Below are 24,922 nucleotides of genomic sequence, written 5' to 3'. Positions count from 1 at the left end.
ATACATCAAGTCAGAGATAATAAACACACCAGTCAATGAAGGTCAGCTTCAGATGTGTTATTACTTTATGCTGTTCTATATGTCTTCATTAACATTATCTTAATCTTGTTTTGGATGTCGCTTAATTATTTTCATATATCAAAACAAATATTTGCTGATTTATCGTTGCCTTCATGTGTGTAGAAAGCCTAATAACGATTAGTAGAGATTCCAAAATCCCAAAAGTTTCATAGTTTTTATAACCATCACATCAAACTTTATTCATTCATCAAGTTTTCCACAGCAAATCCTCAAACCTAGACAAGAAATCACAACAATCCAAGTAGATCTGGTATTTCCAGATTACAGCAAAAAGTTTGTCTTTAATACCTTCCTTTTGTGATTTAACAAGTTCAAATTTCATTTAATGTCTGTGGCATTAAGATAGTTTATCTGTCTGTAGACGTGACACAGTGTGACAAAAAGGGTTGTGTTCCTGATTGCAAGCGTGACATAAATGTTACAAAGGTGCCAGCATAAATCGACACAAATGTCATATATTTGTTGAGGTACAGAACCTTTATACACTGTAACAATACTGCGGATAGCATTTTGCCCCACTGACACCGGCAAATCGCTTCCACTGCCTTTTTGGCAGAGTGCTTCTATTTGATTCAAAACACATGAGCTGCATTCGAGAGGTCGTAAGCCCCGGTTTCAAACTTGCAGTAAAGATGGCTTTTGATGTGGTCACATCAGTACACAAACGTAGACACTTGCAGAATGACAAGCGTGGTCTGACATTTCTAACTTGTCACATGGTATCAGGTTTCCTTTGTGTACATGTGTAGTGGCTTGGTGTTTGGAAGGAGCGTAGTAGAATTGTCATGGATTCTGCTTTTTTTTTTTTTCATCAGCCAAAAGATCGTAACAGATATCCTCCATTCTTCTTGTAACTTTATTTTCTGCTTTCTCTATCTCTACCTCTCTGCAACCTCCAACATGTTGTTTAGACATGATGTGAGTAGGAGTGTGTGTGCGCGCACAGCACCATATAATAAACCAGCATGCAACAACTAAACATGAAATTTAGCTTTTTCACAGCCCCTGAGAGGAGTTGTAACTAGATAACAGTCCTATACAACACACACTTGTTATGCCCTGCAAAATGTAAGATATCATGTGCAGAGTGTGTTGGAAAGACAATTCCAGCTATGTCATTCTTACTTCATGCTTTTATAGTTGAACAAAAACAGCGCACCAACCCAGCGCCTCGGCAGAGCACCTTTTAAACACTCATAACTGTTCAAAGCTGCAGCTGCGTGAGGATCAGTTACATTCTTTATCTCACCTTATAGAGCTTTTCCGAATGAGAACTATAAATTTTCAGACTTGTGCTGCTCAAGGGCGGCCGTTTGTGTATCTGCAGTCTCTATTTTTTTAATCTCCTTTCTTCACATAGGCTTCAAATTAATTTTCTTGCAGCTGTTAACAGACGTTGAAAGAAAAAAGGGGTTGTAATTGTTAAAAGTCTACGGGGGGAAGGTTACGTAAAACACCAACGGAGTGAGAAAGCAGCTGAAACCTTGCAGTCATGGCGCTCTAGAGGAAGAAGAGTGAAAAATTACTGGCAGGCAGATTCATAAGTACAGTAGAGGCTTTTCTAGTTAAATCACTAATAGTCATTTAGTCATTAGAAACATAAACACCTTTGAAAGAAAAAGTGTGATTAGCAGTTAAAGGAGACATATGCTTTTTTCTGGTTTTCTGTTATTTATATACTGTTATGATGTTGGATATCTTTGTTAAACACGGTCAAAGTTCCTAATTATTAAGGAGAAAGGAGCTAAAACAGCCGGTTTCAGACAGAGGCTGAACTGAGGCGCTGCATAAAGGGTCAGTATAAGATAAAAAAGGAGGTTTTTGAGCTGTAAATCATGAAAAGATATTACAGTAGAGTCCAAGAAGAAAAATATAGACCTGTTAATGTGCATAATATGTCCCCTTTAAACAGAAAACAAGTGAATATTTTGTGAAATGGTGTACTTTCTGTTCATTTCATATTGAAACCAAAAGAAAGTACATGTGTGTATCCTGGAGAACTTGTTAATTCATATGAGCCCTCCATTTTTTTTTTTTTTCACGTCCATATCCATATCACACATCATGAAATGCATATCAGACATGTCAGTCGGGGCCAAACAGATGTGTCACCGGGGGTCTTATTGCAATTGGAAGGACGTGAAGAAATATTACAGAAATGTTAAACACGGCAGACCCAAATATGACCAGGAGCCGTATCATCCAGTAAGCCTGAACGGAATGTCTGTGGGTCAGCTATAATACAGCTCACTACCGCTGCCTCTGTCAGCCTATATTTGTTTTTGTCCTACCAAATTAAATGGTAATCACCTGATAATAAGACAGCCACTCAGGAAAGAAACAGTCTAAATGTCAGTATGCACAGAAGAATGTCAGTAGTCAGAAAATACTTGTCTTTTTTTTTTTTACCGCAACAGTTTTCAATTCCTTACTCATCCAGCTTGGCACATTAAAATAACAGCCTACACACTGAAACAATTATGGGAATAATACAGGGTGTTTTAACAGCTGTAGACTGGGGGGAGGGCAGGGTGCGAGGCTGCAAGATTCGATGGATTGTGGAATGACAAGAGAAGAGAGACTATCACGCTGCTCACTGCTGTCTCACTCACTCATGACAAAAAAAAAGGGACAATTTCGAAATCAAACAAGTCTGAAATAAGCCTTCAATTTATTCTGCCAGTAGAAGGTTCGGTAAGATGTGTGCTGTCGAGTTGTTTCATCCAAATCAGCTCGATATTGTGTGTTTATATTGATATATATAGAGCTATGAATAGTTTTCAGTGTCTAAGGTCAAATGTCAGAGTTTTCCCTCAGAGTGAGAGATTTCTTAGCGGACAGGTGTTTGTGTTCAGTGTGCTGTTAGGCTCATGCAGTTTTTAAAGTGACAACTGATGAAAAATACTATTGTGAAATTCACTTGTTCGCTTACTTGTCAAGAGTAAGATGAGAAGATATCACTCTCATGTCTGTCCACTAAAACTGAAGCTAGAGCCTGCAGACAGTTAGCGTAGCTTAGCATGGGGGGAAACAGCTAACCCGGCTCTGTCCAAAGCTAACAAAATATGCCTACCAGCAATTCTAAACCTCACAAATTGACATATATTTTTTTTTTCTTTCAGTACTCCACTTAAGACTCAGTAAGACACCAAAAATTCACCACAGCAGGTGAATAAATTCCCCATGAAACCACAAGTTGTCATTTTTCTATTAGTGCATGGATTTAAAAAAAAAAGATATGTAAAATTAACACTAGAGGTGCCGGTAAGTTGATTTTTTATTTTTGGAGAGAGCAATGAAGTAGTTTTTTCAGTCTCTGTGCTAGGCTAAGCTAATCACCTGCTGGCTCTAGCTTCATATTTAGCATACAAAGATGAGAGCAGTATTGATCATTATGACTATTAATTACAGTTGATGTTTTGGCTTTGGGTTTGCAGCAGCAAATGTTACCATGCAGGGTGATAGTTGCTGATTTTAGTCTTTGACATTTTCCCCTCCAGATTATCCCAACCGGCCTTGGAGTTTAAACTTTCTCCCTTCAAGTCACAAGACCATCAGGTTGCAAAAAGGCTCTTCTTCATCAAGCAGCTACCCCTCGTGAGTATGACTGATACTCGTCTCTCCACACGAGCCCCTGGGAAAAGCACATAAGACGCTCTACCCCATGACCCAAAACATCTGCTGCTAATATGGGTCAGTTTTATCCGCAGGTCTCCTAAAAAAAAATGAAAAACACAAATGACATGAATCAACCAGGCTGCGTGTTATTTCCCAGCACTTGTGTCAACATGCTAGAGAACCTGCTGAGCTGTGAAATATCTAAGCTAGGACACCCGTTGGTTCTCCCCGGCTCCAAAAAAGGCTCTTCCTGGGCCAGGGTCAAGCAAGGAGAGAGTAAGAATCCCCACAGAGTATTTACTGTACAAACAGCAGTCGAGTTATCGTGTCTGGAAAGTGGCATTTGTTGTGACTGTTGCAAAAAGATTCAGCTGCAAGAATTCTGAGCATTGTTAAAAGTCACCCAAATTGCTTGAATACGCTGGGGATCTATCTTAAGTCCTAATAATGTGAGTTAGAAATCTTAAGCTGCAGTATGATAACCTTCTGAGAGAAGACTAGAGCGGGCCACATCCATCAGAATTTCCATTCATTGTGATGCAAGGGCATTAGAAGTTCACCCTACACTGCAGTTTCTTGCTCACCGCAACTTAAAGATTCACTTTTCAACAAAAAATGCACCCATTTCACAATCAAAATCCAGCTGTAAACTCCCTTCTCTTAAAGTGCGGTTTTGTGTGTGGGGGCATGAATGTGCAGTTGTGTTTTTGTGTTTTCACCACGAGCAATGAGGGCCTTTTCTTATCAGGTACCGTGACCTCTCCAAACAGCGAGAGCCCTGCTGGTATCAGGATTCAGAGGAGAGCAAACATCTGTACTTGACATGAACGAGCAGCTAATTGTTTGTCAGACTGTGATTGAGTGCATGACTCAAACTATGAGGAAAGCACTGATAAAGATGTCCATTAGCAGAACTCTCTCTCTCACTGTGTCGTCAGTATGTTGCTAAACTCACAGCTTTAAATAGGAACACTTACATTTACTGTGGAGATGGTATTGTAGCCAGTCAGCATTTACTGTATGTGACTATTTCATTATATATTTTTCAAGTAATGCCTCTTCGGTCAGATATCAACTAAAATACAATTGTGTCCAACACAAGACGTCTAATCCTCCACTGCAGTTTTGGGCCCACTTAAGTGTTTTGTTCTTCTTCTGTGGTGCATGAAGACCTTAGTAGAGCTGCGTTACAATTAATTTTCTGTTCGTTTTGTAGCAGGAAGTAGAGTCAGATGCCGTTTTGCCGTAACTTTTCCTGTGTGAATTGCCTTCTTGTTCCAAGGTGCCACTCCCCCCCCTCCTCAGACGATATGACCTCTAAATAGGGAAGTTTTATGCAGTTGACCTTTGACTTTCACGTCTCCGTATTTATGTCTGAGAAAATAGTGAAATTATGACACTTAACACTGTCGCCTGCATGTGTCTGGAGTTCCTCTGTGAAGACTGGGGGCCATTGAGACCACAGGTCAATCCATGACACCCCTCTCTCTTGTTTAATAACGGTGCACTGGAACACATTCACATTGTCATGCAATGAAAACCTAAGAAATACCATATTCAAACGGCTTGTAAGAGTTTCACACTGCATTTAAATTTCACTCTAATTTGCTTATATGAAAATTTAATTACAGCATTATATAGAAAGAAAGATGGTAAACTGTAATTTTACATGCAATTAACACTAATTACAACATCAAATAATTGTAGTCATACAGTTAACACTAGACATTATTTTGATAAAGACATGGTGAGATGTCAGTCAAAAAAACACAAAAGAGGTGATATTTGAACTGCAGAAGCATTGATAATTGGTTCAAACATTCAGGTCTGAAAGAGGTCGATAACACAGTGGTAGTGGGCCCCCCAGAGGACAAGTGCTAAAACTCACTGCTATCTGTGAATAATGGCACAGAGACATCCAACTCTAAATGTAATATATGTCATAGCCTCTAGTGTTAAAGCAATATAATTTAATCAAAGCAAAGTGTGTTTAATTTTGATCTTGTTTGTTTTTGTGTAGGTCTTTTGTATAGAACATGTCTTGCTGATAGAAAATCTTTTGCAATTATCAGAATACATTACTGATGTCATAGTGTAAAGACAGATGGTCTCACAGTATAATCAGTTAATTCATCAATGAGAAAAGAAAGGTTTTAACTTAATGAAATAAACACAAATAAAATCAAGAGTGGGGAAAAATAAATCTACCTTTAGCATTACAATGTCACAATGGCTCTTTATACAGAGTGAAGCATAATCATTTAAATCAACCTCAAATAATTCAGGTGTCACCTTTATCAGTGTTCTTTGACATGTGTTAGCACTGAACCATCTGTAACTAACAACTCAGCACAATCATCTGTTGGGGTTGGGAGGGGTTCGAGTACACGAGGAGCCAGAAGCCAGCAGTAGCCTCTTTGATCATCTTCCTGATGTGTGGTCACAGTGGTTTCACTCTACTCTTTTTGGCTCAATCAAGGGCCCTTGAACACACTGAGGCTCAACTCCAGAAAACAAGAACCTGCCCGCTGCAGAGGCACCACTGAGATCCAATCAATGAGCAATCAGATTCCCCCTTATCTATTTGGCTTGGCTGTATGTGGATGTTAATCAGTCCCATATCTCGGTAATGGTGTTCCTGTTAATTGCCTCCCGTCATTGTGGCTATATCCCCTTTCGCTTATGATCCCTATCTGCAAATGAGGTCAGAAAGGCATATGGATCTTGTTTCCAGCCTGGCTCTTCTGAGTCCTTACAGGGGACGGTTGGAAGGAGCCCTGGCCGTGTGGCCTGGCATTTAAAGCTGTCCTGAGATCAAGGCACTTGTCGTCGCTCCCATGTGTTGATGTCACTGCTCTGTCAGGCCTTGAAGTTCTTCATTATTATCCTTGTTTAAGCCTTACTTTGGTTCTCCAACAGTTTCTAAGAAACAGCAGAGTATACAGCTGCCTTTCAGAACAATGTCCAGAGTATGTTTTCCACAATGGGAAAATTTAGTCTCTGTTTTTTATCACAAGTCAGTTCCCCATGGGAATGGTTTGAATTGCATATTCATTGAGCCTTTGCATCTGATGCCCATCTCGTTAGACCTGATAACGGTGTGATATCTGGACAGCTCCAGGGCAAGTCAGCCACCCGTCTGAATGACATGCAAATATAAAACAATTCAGATCACAATTTGGTTAATCACATTCTCTGCCATGACTGGCCTGGACTGACCTGGTCTGAAATGAGGGTTCTAGTCTAAGCCGAGTTAAGAGTTCAAACCTGCTCCTGACACAGCATGACAAAAACTGAAAAATTAATTTGACAAATGAACTATGATGCAAATATGCGCCTTTGGAGATGGAGATTCATGTAGAGTAAAGGTCAACTAAGTCATACTTAACCATCTTTTGTCACCCTCTCTCCAACCTCCAACCCTTAAAACCTTCTTTCACTGTGAGGGGGTTAACTGTCATTTCTTTCAAGCTTCTCTTCATGCATAAATAAACCTGTACCCTCCTCTCCCCGACCAACCCTTGGGCCTGCTCTAGGGAGCATAAGGTCTAAGAGCATTCCTCCATGAAGACTTTCCCTTTTCTTACTTTGCTTTGATTTTACGCTTATTATCCCCCCTGCAGCTCTGCTGGTCTTGGACAAGGGAGTCCATACCTGATGAAACAATGGGGGGGCTGTGCTGCCTGACGAAGCTAAGCTGAGCTTGGGGTGGCAGGAGGGGATTGCATTGTCTTTCTACGTCACACCGCCACAGGAGGAAAAGGGGGAGACACCATTATCCCCAGTTTTCTACAGACCAAATCAAATTAGCAGCAGACCTCTCCTGAAAGAAGAGACTCTCCAGAGTGGGCAAGTCAGTTCTCCTCATAACCCTTTGTTATTCACGGGTGCCCAGCTGTTGTACTGCTGCTGTCAAAGCAGAGGGCCTTCCCGCCCTGATCTTCAACCTCCTCGCCCCTAATGATGCCCTCGAGGCACCAGGGCTAGAGGGCAGGTGGCAGGGTGAAAGGTCTCTCTGGATGGGACAAACTCATCACACTCTGATGACTTCACTGATCTTGTTTGAAGTACCACAGCGGCTAAAGATTTCTTGTTGCTTGATTGGTGTAGGGATGTGCTTCATGAAAAGAAACTCTCTGGTACAAACAGCAGGTTTCAGTGGCAGGCGCTGATTATTAAAACTGAATTTAAGACTACATGCTTGAAAAAGCATTTTTGTAAAATTAAATACAAAAAATGGAAACACAGGAAAAAAAATCATTTTTAAAACAGTCTTCAAAAATATGAAAATACTACTTTTTACTTTACAGGTTTTTATGCAACTAAACTCTAGAATCAACCTAGAAAGACTCTATAAAAGCTCAAAACTACAAAACTACAGGCTCAAGATACAGTCAGCCTTAGAAAAAGCAAAAAAAAAAAAAATAATAAAATGAGAAAATAAAAAACTTAACTTTGACTTAAAACCTAATGCCAATTGCAAAACAATAACCCCTAGCCCTGCCATCATCAGATGATACAATACTGACCCCTAGTGGTGTTTTAATGAAACATCACATTTAAAAAATAAAGTGTCAGATACACAAAGATGTCCAAAACACCCATCGCAGAGTGGTGATAGAGCTCTGCTGACACATTATGTCATAAGACAAATAATAAATCATCTGTTGATGCACGAATTTCTTCATAGTATTTTATCCTTCTTGGACAGTTTGTGCTCATAGCTCTGCATGAGTTCCCTCTTGGCCCGGACACAGTCTTCCAGCTGGGTCATAGTGAGCAGCTTGAATCCTCCCTGCTTTCTCATTGGATCCACGGGGCAGATTCTGGGCAAGCTGGTACTAGTTTTAATGCAACATTCTTGATTAAGTAGCGGTCTCATGAGGATGCGCTCAGGAGACTGTGGCTTCTCTATGGCGCCTACCCTCTTTATTGCCTTCTGTAACTTCTTAGAAAATAAACCAGGACGATGCCTCATAGTGACGTCAGGGGCAGTGGAGACGTCTCTGTCTTGAAATGTGTTTGTCATATTTTGATTGGCAGTTCTCAGATGTGGGATGCACGTCTTGGCCCTCCTGTGAGGACCATTATGTGTGTGCTGCAGTGGACATAACAGAGTCTGCAGGCTCTGTTTAAGTGCTGATCGGGGCTTTGGGTTATGGAGGTCAGAGTGCAGTGGATCCCGAGGTGAGTGAGGACCCCAGGAATCTCGGAGCTTATCGTTGCACTCCATGTTGATGCTGACCTCATCCGTGCACTGTGCCCTCTGTATGGCATTTACCCTGAGGACGATGGAGTCGCGTGTCAAAGGATGATGAAGACCCCTCTTCTTTATCCTATCGCACGTCGCCTTCTCACTCAGCATCATTGAATTTTTAGAAGACTCACAGCGTTCTCTGACTACAAGGGAAAAGTATAATTTACAACAAGAACGTACTGATCTTGAAAAATATTTCTCTACACCCTAATGGTATTTCCCTACAATCTATTGGTTGATCTTACCTTGTGCTTGACATTTAGTGGGGGTAGACAGGAAATGGGTGCGGTAAACTATCTTAGCTCTCTCTGGTTTCTTGCCTTTACAGTTGTGCATATTTCTGGTGGGTGAAGCCACCTGTGCCATGTGATCTTCCCCGACAGAAGTAAACGGAAGCTTTCTGAGGGAAGCTGCAGATTTCTCAGAAACCAAACCACCCTGAGCCACCACATCACCCTGGCCTCCCTCTGCTGACTCTGTGTATTCCCAGAACACTTTGGCAAAGTGGTAGAGCTTCACACTGGATGCCGTGTTCACTAAAATACTAAAGGAGGGTAGAGAGGCAAAGTATGAGAGACAATAATAACAGTAAAATAACATTGCTCAACAATGTTTAATTAAGTGAAATGCTTTAACTCACCTATTCTCACAGAAATGCAGTGACATTATACGGCCTGCTTCAGCCTCTGCAGTGATGTCTCTCAGACAATCTCCAGTGAGGAAATTAAATATGCGAATCTTTCCATCCACACAGCCAGTGACAACACGGAGGTAGGTCAGAGTCAGAGATTTTACCTCCCTGCAGAAAAGTCAGCATTCAGCTCAGCATTTTCGGTTTTTAAAGATAAGTCACATCTTTTTTAGGTTGTGAGTAGTACAACATTTTCTACTGTCAGGAACAGGAAACAAGATAGGACAAGGTGTCAAAAACCTATTAAAATATACTGAAGATAAGTGTAGGAGAATGATTCTCTCATTCTCCTACATAAGGAATTGCTGTGTGATCAGAATAAAAATACTGAAGCAACTTTCTGGGCATTTTTGCATATCGGCTCCGTAGGTGCTTACTTTGGGTGGTTGAAGGTCATAAGACACTCTTTAGCGTCACAGTTGATGCTCCATGCCATGACCTGACCATTATAGTCCCCAGACAAAAGATGCCATTTGTCGAAGAACAGGCACTTCACTGAGCTCCTGTGAGCATCAATCACCTTTGGGAAAGTGGTCCATTATGCAACAAAATGAACAAAGGTAAGTATTAAAAGGCAGTACACTGTATAGTTTGATATGAAAAATAATTTGTGATTTATTAAAAGAGACTCTATTGTTCTCCATGTAGACTCAGGGTAAATGTTCTCACCCTGAGCAGTGCTGCATTCTCCATGTCCCATATTTTAATAAGGCCCCGATCACAGCTGCTATAGACTCTTGTTGTGTTGATCTTCACACACTGGACAGAACTGGGGTGCTTGAAGTTGAAATCCTCAAAATACTTCCCCGTGTGTAGACTCCACACTGGCAGTGTGGTAGCAAAATTGATTTACACAAAGCAGTAAAATAAGCTCAATTCAAACTGAAGGTTTAAATTTTCATAATTTACTACATCGATAAAGTTATGGAAGTTATAAAAATGTTCAAAGTTTAGAATAGAGAATAACCAAAACCAACAACTGGTGCACACATGATCCTGTTTTATGGCATGAACAGTTTTATTCTGCTTGAGTATTTACAATCATAAAAAAAATAAACCAGGACGTAAAGGATGTAAATGATTACATTTTACTGGTAATCAAAATGTTTGTGAGATTTCTTTCAAAAAGCTCAGAAGAAAGTTCAAAACATAGATAACTTCAAGATGATTGTTTGGTCTAAGATTATTATTATTATTATTATTATTATTATTATTATTATTATTATTATTATTATTATTATTATTATTAAGAACAGAAAGCAAAGATGGCAACAAATATTGACAACTGTCTACAGAATGATAGAAATCCTTTGAGGGTTCCTTACCTTTTACTGTACAGTCTTTAGCCCCTGAGACAAGTCTATCAGCATGAACATCCAGGCAGTTGACAATGCCAGTGTGACCATACAGCATCATCACACACTGGTCTGTCTTCAAATTCCAACACCTACAGGTACACAACACACAGTGCTGAACTAACTGACAATATATTTACCAATGTTATTGGTAAGAAAGTAGTAAGTGGACTACTTATAAATGACACAAGCAACCATCTGCCGGTCTTTGCAGTCATTCAGAGCTGTGTTAGAACCCACCAGGACATTAAAACTTACAACCTAGTTAGACACAAAACACGAGGTGCAATTAAGACCTAATGAAACAAGACTGGAATAAAGTCTATGTGGGGGATGTAAATGAAGCCTATGAGACATTTTTGTCCATAACAACCGCTCTCTACGAAAAGAACTGTCCTCTAGTAGTAAAACAGAAATTTGCTGAAAATCCATGGCTAAGGGAATACAAAACACATGCAAGAAGAAAAATGTATTATGTAAAAAAATTTTAAAGAAAAGAACAAAAGAAAGAGAACACACATACAGACATAGACATATAAAAGACAAGACATATAAAAACAAACTCACAAATATTATGAGATGCAGCAAAAGGGATTATTACAGTAAATTGTTGGAGGACGACAGAAATAATATTAAAAACACATGGAAAATATTGAATGACATTATTAAAAATGGAACTGGAAAAACAGGATACCCAAATCATTCCTTGTCAAAGAATAATACAACTACTAATAATATGGATTTAGTTGCAGATGAATTTAATGGGATTTTTTGTGTTGGTCCTAGCCTGGCTAAGGAAATTGCAAAGACTAATACTAGAGATGATGTGGATAGTAAAAATATTAATGTAAATAAATCCATGTTTATAAGGGGAGCAGATGAAAAAGAAATTATTGACATGTTAAAACATTTATGAATAAGAAGTCTACAGACTGTAATGGATTTGATATGAGTGTGTGGTGAAACCTCTTAATATTTGTAATGAGTCTCTACAAACTGGTGTATTTCCAAGCAAAATGAAAACAGCTGAAGTCAAACCTATATATAAGGCATTACAGACCTGTTTCTTTACTTTCACAGTTCTCTAAAATGCTGGAAAAAATATCCTATAAACAATTATCACAAAACATAATGTACTGTGTGAACAGCAATATGGGTTTAGATCTAATAAGACAATATCAACGGCAATAGAAAATAAAGAATTTTCAGTGAGGGCATTCCTGGATCTCAAAAAAGCATTTGATACAGCTGACCATGACTTATAATTGAAGAAATTACAAAGATATGGAATTAGAGGGGTAGAACTCTCTTGGTTAAGCAGTTACCATGAGAATATTAATACATGCAAATAAATAACTATAACTTACAACTACTGAAGGTTACTTGTGGGGTTCCCCAGGGCTCAGTGTCGGGACCATTGTTGTTTATTTTTGCACATGAATAATATATGTGGGGTTTCCAAATTATTAGAAACTATTATTTGAAGATGATACAAATTTATTTTGTTGTGGTAAGAATTTAGAACAACTTTTGGATACAGTGGAAAAAGAAGTGGAAATGCTAAAGAATTGATTCTAACAAACTAAAACTGAATTTAAGTAAAACAAAACCACTTATAGAGAACCAACAAACACACTTTTTTTTATTAAATTGGAGGCTCTAAAATTCAAAGGTTTGGTCAACTTTGAAACAGTACAAATCATGTACAAAGTAAAAAATCAATTAGTACCTGAAAGTATCCAAAAGTTGTTTCAAATAAGAGAAAGTCAACATATACACACACGCACATATACATTCACAAAATTATAATAATGAATCTGAATCATCATCACATGCTCACCTGATACTTGCATCACAGCTGGCAGTCATCAGCAGGTCTCGCTCCTCACAGAGCAGCACTGCCCGGATGCTGCCGACGTGGCCCTTCATCACCGCCACAGATTTTGTTTCCGATGCCACATAAAACAGATGCACCACGCGGTCTTTGGAGCCCGTGGCCATAAATGATCCACCTCTGTAGTCTACCACGCGATGAGGGTCCTCTCTGTCACACCCAAAAACACACACACTTGTATGAAATGTATGTTTTTATTACAATGTGCAGGGTTTAGTTAGCGTTCTTAAAAATATGCTACATAAAAAAATAAATAAATTGAACACACTAACTTGTTAAGCAGCGTGGTGGTAAAATATGCACCACAATAAACATTTCGCTCTTCCATTTGCACTGTTTTGGTTTTGATGTTGGCGTAAGCAGCTTGAAAAGGCTTGACCTGTAAATCCAACAGAAGATTATCGATTGACAGTAGTTTTCTGGTACAAAAAGTGATGATTATGAAGTTTTTTCAGTTATTTGATGACCTTTTTGACACCAGAATGAATGTCCCCCCTCTCATGATCCTTGACAGGTATGAGGACTTCAACGATGTTGGCATAGGTAGAACTGACTAAATGAACACCTTTGTATCGCTAAAACAGAAAAAGGATTTACTGATTTGTTACTTTTATTAAACAAAAAAACATTTATAGAACATTTAAACATCTGTATAATTATGTTATCATCACACGCTTGTTACATTCTTGCCCCACATTCATCATTGCCTTCACTTGATCCTGGAAGATACTTCTGAAATGGATTTCCTCCATGGTTTCCGCTGCGAGGTGCTTCCAGTATCGACAAACCTTCTGGCAGCGTCTCAGAGTATGTTCATCTAGTAGACCTGATAGAAGACACACATGGACAGTATAATATCTACATGTATGTACAAGTTTAAAAGATTAATAACAGAAATAGTTTAAAATTTACTCAATTTAAGGATGGAACTGTTTTATTTTTGTTATTGATACAAATACCAAATGCAAACTTAATTACAAACTATCATTATTTCCTCATCATCACTTTGTTTTGTTCAATATATTCCTTAAGTAAAATGTCACAGAGGTTGCTTGGAGCAAACAGCCAATCAGTTGTGTGGCAGGTTTTGTTGCTCTTATATCCAAGGGTTACCCCACTTGAATGGGATGGATTTAACAAGAGCATTCTTGAGTAATGAAGTTACATCCCCATGGTGCCATTAGCCTGGCTTAGATGCTTTGTATTATAGGTTTATGGACATGTCAATGCACACTTCAAAGTGAACACGGAGACTGAAAAGTAGATTACACTGCTGATCCGCCAAAGTAACAATGTTGAAACAACTGCATCTCGTTTGCTTATGGATACTGTTTCCTTTTGATTACCCGTGTGACTGTGTGTATTTGTGTCTGAATACACTATCTTGTGCTTAAAACACTTAAGTGCTTAAAAGTGCATGCTACCAAATGAATTTGCAACATGTATACTGTTTTATGATGCATAAAAACAACATATTATATAACATTTCAACTCACTGAAATATATCAAGAATACAAATAGAGACACTGACAGTATTGCAATCATTTCATTATTGCCTATGTGTCAACTTACCTAATATCCTCTTTGACAGATCAACAGGAAGGCAACCTATGAAGTCTCGGTATCGGCTGACTCCAGACACAGACTTTGAGGATCCAGGGACTACCATAAGAGCAGGGTCCTCTGAGTCTCCCTCACTGACCTGAGGATGTTGATTTGTGTTGGGGCTACCCACTGAAAAGAGAACATGATTAATGATAATAATAATAATAGTAATAATAAAAACAGTCAAGCCTGCCTCATATGTCATTTAGCAAAGATGTTAGTTCACTAAATCACTTCATAAATGAAAACGCAAACTGTGCCACTGTATGTGTCCTTTACTGGCATCTAGCGGCACCAAGTAGGAATTGCACTTGTAATGCAACTCCATTACACACAAGAGGCTTGTAGGTGAGTTTCCACACTTAAAAATCCAAATTATTCTATAACATTTATGTAAACAGTCAGTTGCAACAAAGACAAAATATTATATTATTATGTTTTACTCCTCGGCAGAAAGAAACAGTATAATCCTGAACTTAATGATGTTGTTTTTGATGTGTTCTTACCATTAAAGTGCAGTAACCCTCGTTTTAATCTGACAAGAAGCACGCTGGTTAAATTAGCGACCATGCGTAATAGCTCCGATTCACAGAGTGAGAAAAGACGGCAAAGATACCGCGATTTAATCCAGTCCGGGCTGCTACTGAACCAGTCCCAGATTTCATTCATGTCCATGCCGACTGGTTTACCATGCGGCGCTCGGTCCGGACCGCGGCGGGGGAAATCTTGAGGTGAATTTGGACTTCTCGACCTGGCGTAATTGAACAACGTCCATGATGTTACACGCAGGACCCTCTGGACACTTTCCAGCACTTGGACGTTTCCGCACCGGAGAAGCAGCTCCACCACGAATCTCCTCTTGAATTCATCCGACACCCTCCACAAACGCTGGATGGAACCTGGTGGTTTGGGGGCAAAAACGCAAGATGGGCACATCCCGCACATGTTGGGGCATCCTTCCGCCTTACTGCAGCTGATCTCGCACGCCGACACACTTCTACCACACTTAACGGACTTCATCTCGATGCTGTGATGAGTTGTTTGTGGTGCTTTCTGTTGGCTGCGTCGTTGCCAGGCAACAATTGTCTTTTTTTTCTCTCTCTCCGAACAATATCAACAAACTCACAAACATCATTCAGGTGGTTGCCAGGCAACAAGTGGCAGCAGGGGATGGATGCTCTCAAGGGAGTTCAGCCCATATATCATGGATGTATTAAGGATAATTATAATGTTATATTATATAGTATATTATTGTATTAAAGAGGTAGCACGTTATCGGTGTTGTTGCTGCTTTTCTCACCTCTCTTTGAAGTTTGTGTGATAGATTTACGCTATATTAGATATTGCAATAAACATTTAGTTAGAATAGGTCATTTTCAGAACTGTGTAGCGTGTTTCATCACACAACAACCAAAGGCATCCCTCCAGTGAGTTGTGCACGAAAGTAGGTTTGTTTGCAGCTGTACCTTATACCACAACGCAGCAGAGTTATTATAGTTTTGTATTTTTCTTTAGTTTTTATTTTTATTTAATTTTTTTTTTCAATTCAGTTTAGTTTCAGTTAGTTATCAGAGTGGGTTTGCCCGTTTTAGTTTCGTTTTTATTGTTTAAAAATATTTAGTTTTAGTTTAGTTTGTATTAGATTCAGTATTAGTTTTAGTTTTTTTATTGTTATTATTATAATATGGGGGGTATTTGTCAGGAGCAAGATTTAAGGAGTTCAGAATAGGTATTACAATACAAACACAAGACTTTGTGAAGGCAATTGACTGTAGACAACCCAATCCCAATAAACATGCACCAATGCCTCCTCATGCTTGTTGTGTTGACAAATGACCAAACTGACAAATTATAAGTACACGATATCGTTTCAGTTAGTTTTCGTTTTTTCTAAAGTCTAGTTTTTATTTTTATTTCAGTTAACTAAAATGTTTTTCACCCCTAGTTTTAGTTTTTAGTTTAGTTTTAGTTAACTACAGTAATAATAACCTTGCAACGTAGGCCAATATAAGGTGGATATATCTAACAGTATAGTGTGGGAGATACGGCAATAAGCGAAAACTGCTGTGATTCAGTTTAATGGCTGTATGATATAAATTACAGGGAAAAGCTTTTTGTCCTCTTGAAAGAAAGAAAAAAGATCCGTGCGCCGCCCGGGAATCGAACCCGGGTCGCAAGAATGGGAATCTTGCATGATACCACTACACCAGCGGCGCCGATGCAAAGAAGGGGGACTTTAGTGTTTATATAGAGAGCTAAGAAGTCTGATTGTTTTATTGTTATATTGTATTTATTGGGACAATATACAGTTTTAAACATAAACGGTAACAGTTGATGCACCGCACCAGAGTTAGCTTAAAGCTAATTTTCATCTGCAGTCCCTTACAATTAAAACATACAACAGCACAATAACAATGTTGTCGTATGTTTAGTTTTAATGTTGCTGGTTTCTCTCAGCGGGAATAAAACAATTCCGACAGTAGATAGACAACAAACGGGTCGGCTAGTCGATATAAAGTTATTACTTTTATTTGAAAAACACAGAACAGGAATGAGCACCCTTATGTTGAAAGCGACACCTATTTACTTCCGGGGAAGCCTCGTTTTCGGACAATTTAGTTTCTAGTCTGAGATAATGTACCAGCAAAAACACTAGTTTGCTACGGCAGTTAGCGAAATAGTCCGAAGAATATAGCCGTAGTGATTCGAGTAGGTGCTAAAGTTTATATAAATGTAAAAGGTTTTAACTGTAAATATATTGTTCTGTGATGCAATGCTCATCTTGCTGGTGCTGCTGTGATAGCCACATAGCAGTTACACACTCAAGTATAGCTAAGATAATGCTGTGCTATTAGCCAGAGCAGGCTAACTTTACAGCACTTTTTGCACTGAATTTTATCAGGACTATTGTTTTGCCGTTTATATGACATCTAAGCTAATGCTAGCCAGCTAAATTGCTGACGCCAGTGTCTATAACGAGCTAGGTTAACTTGCTAACGTAGGTTGTGCTTAGCGGTTTGTATTTGTTTATATGAGCAGCTGTCAGAAGGATAAAAACCAAAGTTATAGGTTTTCTATCGACCCTCCGCAGATGCTGCACTCATGTCGGGCAGGAACAACAATGTGGAGTGGGTTGAGGCAATCGAGGAGGTTGTTATAACAGAAGAGTGTTTACCTCCTGAGAACATCACCCCTGCAGGTATGACAGGTTTTCCATACCCAAAGTTTCCACATTACATTCTGCTTTTAACTTGACTTTTAAACAGAAAGCATGAGATGTTTTTTTTTACACAAGTTTCTAAAATAATGTCTTTGTTCTATCAGTGATACCTGTTTTAGAGCCAGCAGAAACGCCAATCCAGAAGTTACTGGACACTGTGGGACAGGGAGAAAACTCAGAGGCTGGTGATGGCTTCTGTAAGCATGGATTGTCTTTTCTCTCTTTCTTTAAGCTGTATTTACAGCATCCTTGGGCTTAAACAATAGGTTCACATGTTTGCCTGCCTGCCTCTCACATGCATTTATGCACACTGCAACAGTTTATGGTAGCTGTTCCTCCTGTCCATACTGGCCGAGAAGAGATTCCTAATGTGATTCTGATGTAAGAGATGGGGGACAAAATTCATAGTCCTCATTCTGTGCAAAAATTAATGATATATAAGGCTTCAGCAGTCTGAGTTGCACAAATCGAGTGAGTATCTTCCAGAGACATAGTAAGAAATTACTTCATTTTGTTTCCACAGACAGTTTTTCCTCACTGAGCTGCAGTGGAGGAGTAGCAACACAAACAGGAAACGGGAAAAAAGGCTGTAACTTTCAGAGAACACCCATTTGATTTTTCTAACTTACTCTGCTAAAACCTCACATGAGCTGCTGCTTTTGCACATAACAAGTCTCTGGGTTTTGTTCTGCATCTCTTACATTAGAATCGCGCTTTATAAAATAATCTCTTCTCAGTTGATATTGACAAGAGGAAGGATTTTAGCAACCAAAAACTGTTTCTGTTCATACAAAGTAGGGCTGCAACTAATGATTATTTTCATTATCAATTAATCTGTTGATTATTTTCTTGATTAATTGTTTGGTCTATAAAATGTTTACGATTGACGAGGAGTAAATAAACCAGAAAGTAAAAGTTTGTATTATATTATATTATATTCGTTTTTCACACGCTGGAACCAGAGAATTTAAAAACAATTAATCAAAAACAGGTTTAGTTTTCTGTCAATTTATTAATCAACTAATTGTTGCAGCTCTGATACAAAGTTTCCACATTATCTTGGAAAACTTGTAGTACCACAAACTACTGCAGACAGAAAACTAAAGAAATATAATGTTAGACAGAATATGATGTTTAAATGTACCATTTCATATGTGGTAATTAATCAGATATTAATGTGCATTTTAATGATATCCATATGCGTTAGATGATAAGTAGTGTATATAGAGACACATAAACCTAAATACTGTGTGCTTCTGTTTTATATTTTCTAGATTGTGAGGAGTGTCTGACTCTCTTCCAAGAGCAGAATGATCCTGCCAATATCAGTGGCCCATCTTTTGTTCTTGACTTTCCAACGAGCATGGGTGTCCCCCAGAGGGCCCTCCTCACTCTGCCCTACGGCCTGATGATAGGCAGATCTAGTATTCCCAATGCAGGTGTTGGGGTCATAAATCATGGACCAGATGTGTCTCCCGGCATGCATTTTGGACCATTCGAGGGGGAAGAGACAACAAGGGAAAAGGCTATGGCAAGTGACTTCTCCTGGGAGGTGAGCTCAGACAGTTAAAGGACGGGTTCGCAGTTTTTCAAGTCTGTCTTAAAACTGGCCATTAGAAGATCTCTTGATTGATTACAAAGTGAGTGGGACAAAATCAAAGTTTATCTGAAGCTAATATGAAGTTCAGTTGTCCAAATTAGTCAAATCAAGTAGATATCATTCAACGTTACATTCTTTTTAGTGCCAAAGTCCCTCTTTATGTTAGTGTACTTCCAACTTAGCTCAACAGGGAAACACTGTCCGAAGAAACACAAAGAGGAAATTTGATGCTGTGAATGTGGCAGATATCCACTTGATATGATTAACTCAGATTGCTGAAGCCTCATTTAAGCTTAAGATAAACCCTCATCACTTACATTGAAAGCCATTTGAAGGGGATCTTTTAATAGCCAGCATGAACAGGAGGAATGATTACAGCGAGGAAAACTTCTTTCACTGTTCATATGGACAACTAACTGTTGTTTTAAGGCAGATTTGAAAAACTGTGAACCTATCCTTTAAAAATTAAAAGTTAAAATGACGAATGTGACATAACGTCTCAACTACTTTAATTTTCTGCAGATTTACAAAGGAAAGGATGAGTTTGAGTACATCGATGCTGCCAGAGAATCACTCTCTAACTGGATGAGGTAATGTAATGAGTTTTATAATTGCGACTGTGTCTGTTTACTAGAAAAGAAACCTTAGGGCAGGGCTGTTCATTAAGAAATCCCCATAAGAATGACTGGCTGTGTAATAATGCCAGGACCGAACATTAACATGGAGAATTACAATGAGATAACAGCGCATATAAAACTGAATTTGGCAACTACAGGGCCCACAAAAGATAGATCACTTCATCTATTCTATTCATCTAGGTTTGCCTTCAGTTTTCTAGGCAAGAATTAGTGTCTGCTGTCACATAAAGCCACTGCATCCAGGTGACTGAAAATGGAAAGGTAAACAGTCACACACGCATTTATTTAACCTTTATTTAACCAGGAAGTCTCTTGAGATACATTATGGGAGACCTGGCCAAAATGGCAGCATAAATAAGTGTCATAAAGTTACATTAAAACACATTAATTTACAGCAATTAGATCCAACTCAACAAAACAGAATCTAAGATATAAACTAGATAAAACTTGACTATTAAAAACAGTTACATTCCTAGTGAAACATTTCTCAATGTGATGCTTGAATGCCTGATACGAAGGCACATCCAGGTCGCACAATCAACCACAACCAAGACCCAGTTTTGTTCCTAGCCTCTATTGTCCATACAAGAAATGATTTTCTTATTTAACCTCATTGGGTTTATTATTTTTCTTACCTTCTTCTTTCTTACACAGGTACGTCAACTGTGCTCGTAATAAAGACGAGACGAACTTGCTAGCGGTCCAGTACAAAGGTAGCATCCTTTTTCACTGCTGTCGCACCATACACCCTGGAGATGAGCTACTGGTGGGGCCCAGCAGCAAACTTCTGGCCCGTTTTAGTGAAGCTTGGAACCAGATGTGGGTTATGAAGTTGAATGCAGCAGGTACCTTTACTACCCTATGACTGAGAACATGATATGGAAGGCCATTTTATGTATTGGTAGTTCAACAAGTCATGAAGTCTTTTTTTTTATTGATTTATTTTCCAGTTGACAGGATGATTCTTGCAATTCACCACGAAGTGTAACGTAAATTTTTCTCCTCTCTTCTAAATTGTAGAGAGTAATTCAACTGCGACATCTCAGATCTTCCCGTGCTCCCACTGTCAGCTGTCCTTCACTACAGAAGCCTTCCTCCAGCGACATACAGAAAACTTCCACACACAACCAAAAGCGGACTGTACAACGCCAGTCGTTGAAGCAGTTGAACCTGAAAATCCTGCTTCAAATGCTGACTCTGCAGATTCCCCAGTGGTGTTATCTGTGGATCCCGTGGAGTCCAAAACATGTTCTGATTGTGGGAAGACTTTCAAGCAATTACCTCACCTCAAGAGGCACAAGCTTTGTGTCCACTCAAACAAGCGCCCCTACTGCTGCCCGCAGTGCAGGCGAAGTTTTAGCCAGGCGTCCGGCTTAATCAGACACCAGCTAATCCACAGAAAGCAGGTTGTGATAAAAGAGGTGCCTAAACAGAGCGAAATCCTCAATGAAAGGAAAGAGAGCTTGACATCAGAGTCGGAGCTTTCTAATACAGCAGCTGAGGAAGTGATTCAAACAAAGGGAATGAATGCGAGCGAGAACGTAGAAGAAGCCAAGGATGCAACTGAAACGGAGAATACTTCTGCAGGAGAGGCAGAAACATCCCAGGAGTTGGATGAACAGTCCAACAATTGTTCAGACTGCGGAAAGAGCTTCATATACGAAGCGTCCCTCAAAAAGCACAAAGCGATGGTCCATGACAAGTTTCGTCCGTACGTCTGCACTGTGTGTCAGAAGTGCTTTGGCCAGTACAACGACCTGACCAGGCACCTGCGGCGTCACCAGAAACAAAGCAAAGGGAGAGAAGAAGTAAACCAGGCCGAGGAGGAATCTCACACTATGCCGTTTAGCTGTGCGGAGTGCTCACTGACTTTTTCTTCAGTGGACACGCTTCAGGAACACATAAGCGAGACTCACTCAGAGGAGACTCAAGAGGACGATCCAGTGCCTACAGGTGATGATCAGAGCCATGACCCTGACTTCAGTCCACAACCCTCAGTGGCTGAAACAGTTGAGTCTATCCAAAAACTTCCCTCTCAGAGGCCTCAGCGACTCGGAGCCAGATCTAAAATATCCGCCATAACAAAGCTCATAGCTCCGAAACGAAGGTCAACCATCTGCAAGAAGCCGTTAACCGGCACGGCTCAGACTGAGGAGAAGTGCAGTGAAACGGAAACAGCCGGTGTCAGAAACGGAAAGTTAAAAAAATACAAATGGTTCAGTTGTAATCATTGTAAACGAACGTACGGAAACCCAGATGATCTCAAAGCACATAAGTGTGCTTTGAGACAGCACAAGTGCGGTCAGTGCGGGGCAACCTTTCATAAGTCTGGCTTCCTGAAGAGACACGAGCAGACGGTACATGTAAATGGAAAATCTTACACCTGTGACCGCTGTGGTAAGGTCTTCTCTACAGGCGGGAACCTTAAACAGCATCAGAAGAGCAACACTTGTATGAAGTATCACTGCACGTCTGAGCTTTTCCCGTGCTCGTTCTGTCAGTTCTCCTTCACTATGAAGAGCTACCTTGTTAAACACATCAGGAGACACCACCCGGTTGAGTATCTGTCACACTGCGATTCAGACAGCCTAATGGATAAGATGGAGGAGGAGGAAGAGGAGGAGGAGGAGGAGGAGGGTGAAAAGGAATATATATGCCCTCATTGTGGGAAGAGCTGCGCGAATGCCAAAGCTTTCAAAACTCACATATGCTTCCAGCAAGTAAAGGTGCTCTACTTGTGCACTGACTGTGGTAAGGGCTTCGCAAACCACTACAGCCTCAAGCAACATCAGCGCATTCACACGGGCGAGAAGCCGTACAACTGCCCTCACTGCAGCAAAAGCTTCTCCTACACCGGCCAGCTCAACGTGCATCTCAGAACTCACACGGGGGAGAAGCCGTACCTGTGCACCCACTGCGGGGAGAGCTTCCGGCAGTCGGGAGACCTGAAGCGACACGAGAGGAAGCACACGGGAGTGAGGCCGTACAGCTGCCCCGAGTGCTGTAAAAGCTTCAGTCGCCCACAGAGTCTCAAAGCTCACCAAATGCTCCACCAGGGACAGAGAATGTTCAAATGCACCCAGTGCGGGAAGAGCTTTTCCCGAAACTATCACCTCAGGAGACACCATCAGAAGATGCACTTGTAGTCAGACGACACTTCTAGGACTTTGGAGGAAGATTGTTGCCAATGTAAACTGATTTGCACTCAGTGGTCAAGTGCTTCACAGTTTTGCTCTTAGAGAGTTGCAGAGAATTTTTTTAATGCCTTGTACATAACACTATTTTCAGTCATACTCAAGTTTATTTAAAGCTAAAACAATTCATATCTAGTAAATTTCATTTTTGTTTAAAATCATCAACACATGAAATTGTTTTCCTGCAATTAAAAAAATGTAAAAGAACACACCAAAGTCACAAAAACACTTACTGCAGTTTGTCTTAATGTCAACTTGCTTTGAAATAAAAACAACATACTTGACCATCACTGTTGACCATTTATTCCACAAAACATACAATGCAAAGCATGTGCACTGTACAAGCCTTAATATTATGAAAATACTCATAACCATGCCTGTTTTTTTTTTTCAATTCATTAATCTTAATTTTGTTTTTGTAGTCCTCCAGATCTACATCTTTTTTACATGACACAGTATAACTTTGTCTATTGAACATTGCTTTTGTCAGTTTTTGTCCTTGTTAGCTCATATGTCCACCTTGACTATATTATAAATATTAAGTAAAATTAAAATATTTCAGTCTTACCTGAACTATACAAACATACTGGTATGACAGTTGACACAAGTAGACTCAATTTCATTTAAACTGTGCGGAAATTGAAACAGGAATAAACCTGGCAGTGTTTTCCATGTGCTACACACAGCGGTGTCAAGTGCAGCTGCTGGTTAGAGACACAAGCTTTTCAAATCTATAACTTTGCTGCTGGTAATGGCTTCTTTAACAAGCCCAGTCCAGTAATGGTTTTTATATCAGTAGTCCTAACTAATACCAGTTACACAAGTCCTTAACAACATCCATTTTGAGGGGGGAAAAGAAAAAAAGAGAGAGATCCGTTTGTATTTGTGGCACAGCAGTTGTGGAGGCTTGTTTCTGTGGTCCTTCTTGAAATAAGTGAGGGGTTGAAACCGGAGGATTGGTCGCTCGTTAACGAGTCTGTGTAAAAAATACACTAACACTTCTGAAAGGTAGGCAGCAGGTGGTTCCCAAGGTTAAGTGACAAGACCCCTACAAAGGTTGGGTTACTGTTTGTACAATTTTGAAGACGTTCCCGTTTATTCCTCCGTTCCAGTGAAGCACCTCGTTGATGTCTTCTTCAGTGCAATCCGTCCTTTTTCATCTTCATCACATAAAATATACAACAAACCCTCAATCTCATTAGTTTATATTATGTTAAATGTTATACACATATTAAAAATTTTTACAAACCAAACTGATTGTTAAACCACACATTATCACATCTGTACAAACTCAGAAAATAAAAAGGTCACAAAACTAGGCAAAAGAAAGAAAGGAATTTTGTTTTTTGGCAATTAAAAGCAACAGCCTGGTCTGTCACAAAACCACAAATTAAGGGATTAAATACTGAACTCTGAAAATGAAAAAAAAAAAAAAAGGAACAGTACATTTAGAGCTCAACAGAGTCTGTATTTGTGGTGATAAAACTGTTCTTCACGTTCTAGTAAATGTTAACAGAAAAACATGGTTAAAAGGGGGTTAAGTGGCTGAAATACAAAGCCTGAGGACATACAGTATGCGACCAGAAACCAAGCTCGTGTTCCAGACAAGAAATACCCTGCAGTTCATCGCAAGAACAATAACACTATCTTCTCCTTCATCTAGTCGAGTTCGGATTTCTGAGATACATAACGGGGGGGGGGGGGGGGGGGGCTTTTTTATAAAGGTTCAGATTTCAGCTCCTCGACCCGGCACTCCAGGTCAGCCACCT

General features: G+C 39.6%; 3 protein-coding genes, 1 long non-coding RNA gene and 1 other non-coding gene across 5 annotated transcripts in view; 2 read left to right on the top strand and 3 right to left on the bottom strand.

Annotated features, from left to right (window-relative positions):
* Nucleotides 1-9,372, top strand: part of LOC137171580 (uncharacterized) — a 56,682-nt gene extending 47,310 nt beyond the window's left edge. The window contains exons 2-3 of the long non-coding RNA XR_010924788.1: nt 3,582-3,678; nt 9,285-9,372. This is a non-coding gene — a long non-coding RNA (uncharacterized lncRNA). The remainder of the gene's footprint in view (nt 1-3,581; nt 3,679-9,284) is intronic.
* On the bottom strand, nt 5,889-16,387 carry fbxw10 (F-box and WD repeat domain containing 10). The gene is made up of 12 exons (XM_067575586.1): nt 15,008-16,387; nt 14,469-14,630; nt 13,592-13,722; nt 13,364-13,471; nt 13,169-13,275; nt 12,843-13,046; nt 10,973-11,094; nt 10,317-10,471; nt 10,025-10,167; nt 9,597-9,755; nt 9,202-9,500; nt 5,889-9,099 (listed from the first exon to the last, which is right to left on the bottom strand). Exons 1-12 carry the CDS (start codon nt 15,519-15,521, stop codon nt 8,384-8,386), a joined length of 2,820 nt encoding a protein of 939 aa, XP_067431687.1. The 5' UTR covers nt 15,522-16,387; the 3' UTR covers nt 5,889-8,383.
* A 259-nt stretch (nt 16,388-16,646) lies between these two features.
* On the bottom strand, nt 16,647-16,717 carry trnag-ccc (transfer RNA glycine (anticodon CCC)). Its single transcript has one exon. It is a non-coding gene; the product is annotated as a tRNA-Gly (tRNA).
* A 343-nt stretch (nt 16,718-17,060) lies between these two features.
* prdm9 (PR domain containing 9) lies at nt 17,061-23,443 on the top strand. Its single transcript, XM_067575585.1, has 7 exons — nt 17,061-17,210; nt 17,593-17,700; nt 17,826-17,918; nt 18,996-19,273; nt 19,844-19,911; nt 20,614-20,804; nt 20,980-23,443. The coding sequence occupies exons 2-7, from the start codon at nt 17,604-17,606 to the stop codon at nt 23,103-23,105; spliced, it is 2,853 nt and encodes a 950-aa protein (XP_067431686.1). The 5' UTR covers nt 17,061-17,210; nt 17,593-17,603; the 3' UTR covers nt 23,106-23,443.
* Nucleotides 23,441-24,922, bottom strand: part of LOC137171578 (neurabin-2-like) — a 24,511-nt gene continuing 23,029 nt past the window's right edge. The window contains exon 11 of the mRNA XM_067575587.1: nt 23,441-24,920. Coding sequence (XP_067431688.1) covers nt 24,870-24,920 — 51 coding nt within the window. The 3' untranslated portion in view covers nt 23,441-24,869. The remainder of the gene's footprint in view (nt 24,921-24,922) is intronic.

This window comes from Thunnus thynnus, chromosome 20 (assembly GCF_963924715.1).
Source record: "Thunnus thynnus chromosome 20, fThuThy2.1, whole genome shotgun sequence".
Taxonomy (NCBI): Eukaryota; Metazoa; Chordata; class Actinopteri; order Scombriformes; family Scombridae; genus Thunnus; species Thunnus thynnus.
This window is presented reverse-complemented; position numbering and strand designations above follow the sequence as displayed.

Bases quoted from the DNA above. Each gene is read 5' to 3' on its own strand.
- fbxw10 (XM_067575586.1), bottom strand. From the start codon at position 15,521: ATGAAGTCCGTTAAGTGTGGTAGAAGTGTGTCGGCGTGCGAGATCAGC. The intron at 13,047-13,168 runs GTTAGTGTGTTC...TGGGTGTGACAG, and splicing joins ACCACCACGCTGCTTAACAA to AGAGGACCCTCATCGCGTGG. The intron at 10,168-10,316 runs GTGAGAACATTT...ACTTTCCCAAAG, and splicing joins AGAATGCAGCACTGCTCAGG to GTGATTGATGCTCACAGGAG.
- prdm9 (XM_067575585.1), top strand. From the start codon at position 17,604: ATGTCGGGCAGGAACAACAATGTGGAGTGGGTTGAGGCAATCGAGGAG. The intron at 19,912-20,613 runs GTAATGTAATGA...TTTCTTACACAG, and splicing joins TCACTCTCTAACTGGATGAG to GTACGTCAACTGTGCTCGTA. The intron at 20,805-20,979 runs GTACCTTTACTA...TCTAAATTGTAG, and splicing joins TATGAAGTTGAATGCAGCAG to AGAGTAATTCAACTGCGACA.